Source organism: Diadema antillarum, unplaced genomic scaffold (genome assembly GCF_040938485.1).
Source record: "Diadema antillarum isolate AM-2024a unplaced genomic scaffold, OU_Dant_1.0 seq00002111_RagTag, whole genome shotgun sequence".
Taxonomy (NCBI): Eukaryota; Metazoa; Echinodermata; class Echinoidea; order Diadematoida; family Diadematidae; genus Diadema; species Diadema antillarum.
In genome coordinates, this window is record NW_027272753.1 from 310,400 (window position 1) to 320,203 (window position 9,804).

General features: G+C 39.0%; 1 protein-coding gene across 2 annotated transcripts; it reads right to left on the reverse strand.

The window, feature by feature from the left end:
* Positions 1 to 1,686: 1,686 nt before the first annotated feature.
* LOC139713966 (ankyrin repeat and EF-hand domain-containing protein 1-like) lies at positions 1,687 to 9,067 on the reverse strand. Of its 2 annotated transcripts, none has more exons than XM_071625693.1 (4): positions 8,888 to 9,067; positions 7,831 to 7,938; positions 6,311 to 6,474; positions 1,687 to 2,052 (listed from the first exon to the last, which is right to left on the reverse strand). In XM_071625693.1, exons 2-4 carry the CDS (start codon positions 7,922 to 7,924, stop codon positions 1,891 to 1,893), a joined length of 420 nt encoding a protein of 139 aa, XP_071481794.1. In that variant the 5' UTR covers positions 7,925 to 7,938; positions 8,888 to 9,067; the 3' UTR covers positions 1,687 to 1,890. The 2 variants fall into 2 exon arrangements, with proteins under 2 accessions (XP_071481794.1, XP_071481793.1); XM_071625692.1 differs by having other exon boundaries at positions 7,822 to 7,938.
* Between the last annotated feature and the right edge of the window lie 737 nt (positions 9,068 to 9,804).

Sequence of the window (9,804 nt, forward strand, 5' to 3'; positions counted from 1 at the left end):
AGTTAGGCTTGCCTGAAGTTATCGACAACCGAAAATGATATAGGATGTAGGGTTCTAGAAGTCCATAGGTCTAGATCTAGTCTGGACTTTTGCCTAGATTTCTAGACAAGATCTAACGTTAGACAGATTCTACCCTGCTGGCCCGACACTCCCGAGTAAAGGCAAAAGCCTGCCCTAAAAAGGTTAAGTTAACTGATAGCTTGCAATTTATTGCGCCATATCTAGCTCAAGATTCTTATTCATTATTTGTATTTAATTATATCAGTTAACTTGTCAACAGCCTAGGCTTATTAGCAAAACGTCTGCTTGCGCCTAGTAATAATTCTCCCCAGCGGTTTTTATTCTCTTACACAAATGTGAATATACGGGGCTTACACGCGAGTACCCAAGGGGCCAAGTCATCGCCAAAGAAATAGAGTCTACAAACATTCACGGATCGTACCGATATTTACCTTGAAATTCAAGTTTTGGCTACAGCCGTATGTCAACTACCCATTCGCTCATAGTCGGTATAAGTTGTTTAATCTTATTTATTTTTAATTAGCTAGCAAGAAAAAAATGTGGACTCTAGTTGTCACAAAGCCAGATGCGTCGATCGCTGCCAGCGCCAGAGATAGCTAGCTGGCCGGCCGGCTGGTGCTGGGTGGTAAAAGCACTGGCTGCCGCTGACACCCTTGCCACGCACGCAGGGCGCTTGCCGACCCGGCTTGTTTGGCCCCCAGTTATGGCGTCGCCTTAAGAGGGCGCACTTCCATGAACAGTCGCTTGAATCGGTCTATAGATATTCATACAAACCAAAATTTACCTTAATGGCTTAATTAATGCTTCAGTGTGATCGAAAAAACGTTCGGTTACCATGACAACGTTTTTTCCTTATACTAACACAATGGAAAGATGGCAGTAGTGCGTTGAACCCGATTACCAAAGGCACAAATGCACCTGTGGAATTTTTTTGTGAGCCGCAAGAAAACTGTCAGCTGTTTCAATACAGCCATTATAGACTCCACAATTAATATCAATCACTTAGATTCCATACTGTGTATGTGCGCAAACACGACAGTGTGTTCCTGTGTTTGGTTAGGCCTATAAGTGAAAAATAGGTTCTAAGGTCCATGTTATTTTAATGAAACAGAGCGTAAAGTCAGGTATACCAGGAAGTAATGAATTATACCCACGTTATCGGGCAGTCATGCACTGTGAACAGGTTGAAATGATTCATGGTAAACAAATCCATGAACAGTGGGGATGTACGAACGCGACATGTTGCAAGACGTACATGGGGAATTCCACGCACCTGGTTCAGGATGATTCAAAGAATTCGACAAATAATCCCACATCGGGCGACCTTACTTATAATCTCTGAGATAACGAAATGAGTCTAAATACCGTGGGATGTTGTTTTGCCAGGTGAACAATAAGCAATGTAAAAAACTGAAAATATTCTGTAATCATCAAAGCACAGACCTATTCAGTGTCGGTGTTTTATGCTCATATTTATTTCACCCAAATCTGGGGGGGGGGGGGGTGACTTCAGTTGGGTAACAATAGTTGATTTATGCACTAACACAGAAAAGTACATGATCCATTGCTGAACACATTGAATCATCTTTTCCACCCCTTTTCTTGAAGTCCCCCCCCCCCCATAATCATGGCCTACATAAGTTGCAGTTTTAAAACCGCATAGAGTCTGTAATGTCGATGTATAATTATGTGCTAAGTAATAGTGACATAGGGTGTAACATTTTTCTTCATTGTTTCTTCGTTCATTTATATATTTTGTTTTTCCTTTTTTGGGGCATATGCGGCCCGGAGCACCATCTCCTTGATGCGACAGAAACATAATTACGCAAGTGTTTAACACTGGAGTGTGACACTGGAGTTCGACACGTATTATACATACCGTATGGCAGCCTTCATGATCGGCGTGACACCGGTGTTATCCTGGACATCAGACGACGCCCCGATATTGACCAGACACTGTACCGTGCTTAAATCCCCTTTCTCTGCAGCGACGTGCAAGGCCGTGTAGCCTTCGGGACATTTCATGTTGACCTGAGTATTTAGCAGAAAATAACACAGACTGTATGTAGACCTATTCAGCTATTAAAAGTCGAATCCAAACGAATTTCGACTTTGATACACAACACTGATTAAACCATGCTCATATCCATGCGGGGCAGAATTCTTCTTCGACATAATCAGTTTTTCGACGTGTAAAAAGTTGACTAAACACATCTTATATGATATGTATGTATGTATGTATCAATAGTGCTGTTTATCAAGCTGGGGTGGCAATAACCATCACATAATCAGAACGAATTGCAGATATCAAGTTGGGAGACACAAGAGTGAACATTGAGTTTCTTACAAAAATTAGAGTCTGAACCTTTAAACGAAAATGTTTTCATAACATGATTACATCTTCAATACGTACTTATCTTTACGTTACACAAATCAGTGTCATAATTGAGACGTAACAAGGACTAACATTGATTTAGATATATAAGGTTATCCCCATTTTGAGATTAGCAACTCAAGGGTGCATGTCAGGATTGTCTTTTAGTCTATGATGCCTTTTTGTCTATTCAGATTATGCCTTGAAGTGGCTGACTTGCCTACTCGCTTTAAAACAAAGACGCATCAAAACATTATTCTGTTGTTGTTTTTTTATTGCATGACGATAATGGTAATTTGATCAAAGGTTGGTTCGAGTGTAGGTGCTTTATTGGATACGCTGTTGTGGTATGCCTGTTACGCACAGATGAACAAATTTTGAGAGATTGTTATGAGACCCTTAAAGGGGCATTCCAGATGATTTTCATAATTTCACATCATGTAGTACATAAATCGACAGCTCCGTGTATAGATTTGTGGCATTTATTGTGGTCCTTGAGCAGGGACACCTTAAAAAATTACATCGAACAATGACGATGACATAGGAAACTCACATATCATTTCAGAAATGCAGCAGTTTAATTCCATTACAACGCCGCTTGCTTAACAAGTTCACTTGTTTATAATATATGCATACCTTTTTTTCTGTTTTCTCGATCCCCACATTATGCATTTTTATGGTGAGGGCTGCATGTCATCATCCTTGTTCATTGCAATTTGTTATAAATTTTGAAAGCATTCTTATTCTTCATCCCAATCACTGCAAATTCTGAAACTCTGTAATCAGTGTAAGTGATTTATGCTTGTTCAAATGTAAAAATATGAAAATAATCCGGAGTCCTCCTTTAAGTTACGATATGACCTTTTAGACATCATATTCAGACTGTTGAACTTTGCACCGCCAAATAGGGGCCTATTAAGAAGAAGTGATATCGAAGAGATATATTAAGAAACAAGAGACCCGTGTGATATAATGTCATATAATTGGCGTTGTGCTTAAAGAGGGGCTATTGTGAAAGCAATATAGAATCCACGAGTGCATGAGGTTTCGTCAAGGCATCAAATTTAGTTTCTGGATATTAAGGTGAGGGATCGAATATAAGGGAGCATCAATAGCAACAGTTATACATACGATTTAAACCCCATATCTTACAGACAATGATCAGCAGGACTCTTCTGAAAATTGCTTTTGTTCTCTCTCTCTCTCCCTCCCTCCCTCTCTCTCTCTCTCTCTCTGTTTATACTCTGTGCTCATTTCTTGCCATAATATGCAGCCGCTGCTCTATTCTGCACTGCCAGGGACCTGTGTTCACCGTGCATAAATGCTATGGTGATTCAACCCGTCAAGGAACCAGGGGTTTAGTAAAAGGCATCCATAAGCAAATTCATCAAGTTGCGCCTGTACAGAATCATTCATCATTATAACTATTTCGTTTAGACTCATTAATCGTCATGTACGCACATTTACATTTATGCCCGTCGGTTTTGACGAGTATACCTCGCCAGTGCTTGACCGACATAGCGACAATTACGAAAGCATGCATGGTCATATGGTTCAAGTACTACGATTTTCTGTGGCAGGATGAAGTGACCTGACTAGCTCGTTACTAGCTCGATCTCCGGGGAAACACATGTAGATCTTTGTTTACTTCAGCTAACACAAAGATAAGTAGGCCTACATGGAATAAAGTTTAATAAGATTGAACCATGCACGCTATTAAAAACCAATGAAACTGCATCTTGTTATGTCCTGAGTGTCCATTCTACCAAGAGGTCTCCTGGGTCTCTACAGAGCGTATAAAAAGAGGTAATCCAACTTTGGAGGGCTACCATGTCATAATTGTCTGTTATTGAGAGTGCAATTTACTTGTGAGGAAAGAAGAACTCTTCCTCATTTTATTGATACATAATTATGTTGACAAATGTTACGCATGACTAAGCACATGAACTTTGAAGACATCATGACTCGACAAATTGCACTTTTTTCCAAGTTTGAATGTCGTATGAAAGAACAATGAATGTCTCACTAAAGGGATGGGATCTGTCAATGAAAGCGGTCAAATCAACAGGCCAACCTGCACGATTGCAGGTTTGTGTTTAGGGTTTCTTCTAACCTTTTATGGTCCATAACCTTCAACATGGCCACCGTTGTTGACAACTCCCAAAAGGCTAACCCATTATCCATTTTCACTCTTCATATTCAAGACATGGTTTGTCGCAGCAAGCTATGTGTTGAATATAAACAGCTAGATAAAAATGGACAGTGTGTGGGTTGGCCTTAGTTGGAGTGACCACATCATTGGACAGGTGACCATGTTAATGGTTATGGACCATAAAAACCCTAAACACAAACCTGTTTATTTGGCCGTATTCATGGACAGATCCCATTGATTCAGTAAGATACTCATTGTTCCTTTATGTAACACTCAAACTGGGAAAAATGCAATTTGTCATTGTTGTCTTTAAAGGTCATGTGCTCTGTCAACATAATTAGATATCAATGGAAAGACGAAGAGTTCCCCTTTCCTCACAGCCAACACTGCGCTCTCAATTGGAGACGATTATGAAATTATACCCCTCCAAAGTTGGATTACCTTCTTTTTTTTTTGATACGCTGTGTATAGTGGACACCTGTTAATTGATCATGCTATGTCATCGCAATGACGTGGATTCAGACATGAATAGATGAATGTAGTGGAATTGAAAGCGTCTTTTCATGGACTTGTCCCTTAAATATATCTCGGGAATTTGATAAAGACACTTTTTGAATACAAACATATCCTCCACGTAGCCTTCTTCCCCAGAAAAATCTCATCATCTTTTTTTTACTATCATAATATGATATGTCCTTTGAATGTTTTCTTCACTTTCCATGATTTCTGAATGCCCTGGTGTTGTTAATGCGAATTGAATATTATGTTATCGTATTGTATACAAGTAATGTGCATTTCTGAGGTCATTATCCTCGTCAATATGCTATTTGATCTCATGTATTTCATTGCACTTTTCTAGATTTGCTTGATTTGTCTCCTAAACTGCATGTACATATATGTACATGGAATCTCAATACTTATATGCATAATGACACCTACATAACTAGTCTTCATTCTGTGTAATCATAAAACAGTATAGATGTTTATGTATATGCATGGCTCCAACAATGTATGTATAACTAGTGCATGTATGTTCATGTACAATGATAATACAGGATTCAATCAATCAAATCAATAAATAAATCAATCAATCAACATTCAAGTCAATCGTTCACCTTTTCCAATAATTTCAACAATTTGATTCAAATGTTAGGCATACTCAATATCAATTGTTTTGACTTTGTGTTATCATAACTTCATATAGGAATAATGAACGCACAAATACAGACAAAATGCAATCAAATCAAAATAGTGGGATTTAAAGACAGAGCATTTCAGTGTTCCCGCAAGAAATGGATCGCCATATTAAAAGTCATAATTATATAAGTCTTGAATTTCGGTAAGCTATGGGTTCCCACAAATCAGTGGGACAAGACCTCGTCGGCTTACTGAGACAATGGTAAAGTATACTCCGCCATAAGACAATTAAACGTTTTTGTCACTGAATAATTCCCTAGCTGCTACTATTCTAGAACGACATCCTTTGCTATACACGTGTGCAGATTAAAGAGGTTGGCTGTGGAAGTGTATAGGCATTTTGAGCAGGTGTCTTCTTTGGGGACAAGACCTATACATATGGAAGACCAGCTATTGCTGCTTAATATCGAGCCATCCTGTACACAGATGAAAATGAAACAAACAAAAACTAATAACAAATCAAGGGAAGCTCTGAATATTTGTGTCAGAGGGTGTGTGTGCGCGTTTGTTGCTTGTTGTTTTGTTTTGTTTGTTTGATGACGTTTTTGTTGGTTTGCATTTCTTACGATTTCCGGATTTTGAAGATGGATCACTTCGATCGACGTCGTGTCGCCCCTCGACGCTGCGTTGACCATTTCACTGACGAGGATAGCAGCATCGAATGTTGGCTGGTCTCCATCCCTACATGGTGACGTCACATCCCAAGGCTTGTTTCCAGGTTGGACGGCATCTGGTATTTTCGTTTCACATACGTATGGTAAGAATTGGTGTGAAAATAAATGAATAAATGAATAAATAGATACATAATATGTTAATACATTGATATATATATTATATACAGATGTGTTATGTGAAATATGTGTGTATTTGAAAATAATACTACACCGTATCTATGCGTATCAATCTCGAGTTCAATCATACCTATAGTTAGCTGTCTATCAAAATTCAATGCAACCAAATCAGCACGCAAAGTTTTTGTGGTACGGTTTTATAAAACGGGGAAAAATAAAATACGTTGTGATTTTGTTCCCCTATTTTTTTATTTTTTTATTTTTTTTTTGGTCCCAATGCGTCAAGGTGAACCTATCAGTGTACGAAGAGAACAACCTTATTTAAACGCACCAATAGGTCTCATTTTTCGTTTATTTTACATTCTAAGTGTAAAAATTTGTGCATTACACATGCAACTGACGGTATTGATTAAATTTGAGACAGACCGAGTGACTAAACATTAAAATTCTAAGCTACTGCATTCTTTCAGTTTCTTCTCTCCCTCTTTGTAGGAACTTTAAGCCCGCCGCACACTACACGATTTTGCCCCGATTAACCGGTCTTAAGACCTTAAGACTAGAAGTGTGACGTCACAGTCTTGCCAGTTTCCAGTCGTACGACTGGGTCTTAGCGCCAGTCGTAGAGATTTGACATGTTGAATTTCTACGACCGGTAGTAGGCTTTCAGCCATTCACAATGCAGTAAAATGCAAGCGCACGCAGTGCGCACTGCGCGCGCTTTACAGTCGGGCCGTATAGTGTGCGGTGTCCGGTCGTACGACTGGTCTTAAGACCCAGCTTGGCTTAAGACTTTAAGACCAGTCTGATCGTGTAGTGTGCGGTGGCCTTAAGACACCTCATCCCTCGGTCTGACTCAATTCCCACTTTCCATCCCCTAGCTTTTGTTACTCATCTCTACCCTTCGATCCGTCTGCACCTCAGAATCCCCGCTCCTACCATCCCTCTCTCCTGTCTGTATCCGACAGGATTTTGTGAGAACAGAAGGGAGAGGGAACTGAGACTTGCATAAAATTATATCAAATATAATGTTCGTCATTGATGAAATATAGATTGATTGAGCTACATTCTACTTGCATTACTACTATTGTCTTGGAATAAAGCATGCAGTGAAGAAAATCAAGACATTGATAAAAATAAACACTTCATGGTCCCTACAAAAAAAAATGTAAATCGAGGCAATTTACAGTAGTTTACAATATTTTTAGCTAACTTATATTCTAAAACGTCATAATTTCACAACTTATTTAAACGTTACTGGAACATTACACGGTGTCGTTAAAATGTACCAGAAATACCTTGACCCCAGAGTGTGTCAGGTGTTTCCTTAATAGTGTTCAGTTGCTGCTCAGTCCGTTTTTTACCCGCACGAAATCTCTTGAAGAAACTCATTTTGGGCGCCGGGCCTAGAGGAAACAAGATAATAATATATCCATTGTTGTCGGCGACAACAAAAGGCAATAATGATGAATGAAGCTATATTCTAATTTTTTATTCTTGCAGATGTCTTGGACATCCCTGTAACCAATTGCTGCCCTATAAATACACATTAAAAATACCTCAGCGTTCAAGTCTTCTTAACAGTGTGATTGCCATTGGCCACCTACTTGTATAAATAATGTCTCTTGTATATTTTCAATTGTGGAAAGGAAAAGGTTTAAGAAACAGTGTAAAATCCCAATGTAAAGAAAAAAAAAATAAAAGGGCGCAAAAGTAACACCCAAACTCCCCCTCCCCCCCCCCAAAAAAAAATGTCACAGGCATTAGATATTAAAAAAGAAAAGATGTGAAATATTCCCCCTTTTATGACGCAGTGACATTACCTATTACGCTCTACGCATTCTAGAAGAACTAATGACGTCATCGTGGCCCATGTTCGCTACTGAACATCACTCATGCTATCGAGTCTTCATGTGATTTTCTCTTTTTTATTTTGACATGGCATGAAAAATAAACCTATTTTTGCACAAAATGATAATTCAAAGTAAATGCACAACTTAACAATCGCATAAAACACTATCAATTGGGGGTGGGTGTAGTTTCTATACATTTCCGTGATCTTTATGATAATCAGTATATAATGGAATCAGATTTATGGCTGCAAACACTCCTTTTGTTAACAAACAAAGTGAGATCAACTTTTTTCTGCAAATAACATGATATGCAGTAAGAGTAACATAGACTCATATTCTATGCAAAACCAAGTTTTTTTTCCACAAATATGAATTTTCATCGCTGCAAATCGCCGCAATTACAACAGGATAACACCGAAATATATGCAAGTATTCGTCCAATGAATTATAGTATACTCAAAGTACAAGAAGCAAAAAGAGAAATGAATACTGTAATACTCACATGCTTGACAGTCGCAGCAAAATTGGATCCAACCAAACAACAAATGCAGAAAAGTTTGTAATTATTTTGCAACGAAATCCCCGCATCAAAATCCAGAAGCGAGCGTACGATCTTGGAGAAAAATGAGGAAGCGGAGAATATTAAAGACTGCTTCCCCGTAGCTGTGCGGCTCTCAGTGACGCACCTGTTACGGTGGATTCGGGATAGGATTTTACGAAGGCTTAATGCGCTTCCACTCCTGCAACATGCTTATTCGCAGCATCTGTGTATTTGGATTAACCCTTTCTGCTCCAGGGACTTTGGACAGTGTGTACAACGCTATAGGGTTTTCTGTGTCAATCGACGCTCAGAGCACACAAAGGACATGGAGTATTAAGGAGCAACTATGGATATTACTGACATTCACACAGACAATCATACACTATACCGGTGAAGTGAGCACTCAGGGTAACAGCGGGTATATCACACACACGCGCGCACACACAATCATAGAGCCCAACTTGTAATGACAACAATAAAAAGCACTACTCTATTGTGTACACATAGTTCTAATACAATAAACCAGGTTCAAGTCCGATCTGTATCAGGAATGCGGCATGCTTGATTACCACATAGTGTTTGACGAGGAAGTGAGCTCTGCAAAATCGTACGAAACATAGACTAGCAATTTATCAGCTATAACTTTATATATGATTTTGTGCGAAGAACCTATCTCTGACGAAACCATAATTAGCGCGCGCGCTCTCTCATTATGGCTCACAAACACACACACACACACACACACGCACACACACACACACACACACACTCACACACACACGTACATGATTTTTCTACTAAAGAGTATTCTTGAATAAGATATGATAAATATTTTTAAGGTGAATATGAAACGTACATAATTATGCCTGACTCAAACG

What these genes read in the sequence shown, in the direction of transcription:
- LOC139713966 (XM_071625692.1), bottom strand. Translation starts at nt 7,924, where the DNA reads ATGAGTTTCTTCAAGAGATTTCGTGCGGGTAAAAAACGGACTGAGCAG. An exon ending in CTGGGGTCAAGGTATTTCTG is followed by an intron (nt 6,475 to 7,821) that starts GTACATTTTAAC and finishes CGAAAATACCAG; the next exon opens with ATGCCGTCCAACCTGGAAAC. An exon ending in ATCTTCAAAATCCGGAAATC is followed by an intron (nt 2,053 to 6,310) that starts GTAAGAAATGCA and finishes CTAAATACTCAG; the next exon opens with GTCAACATGAAATGTCCCGA.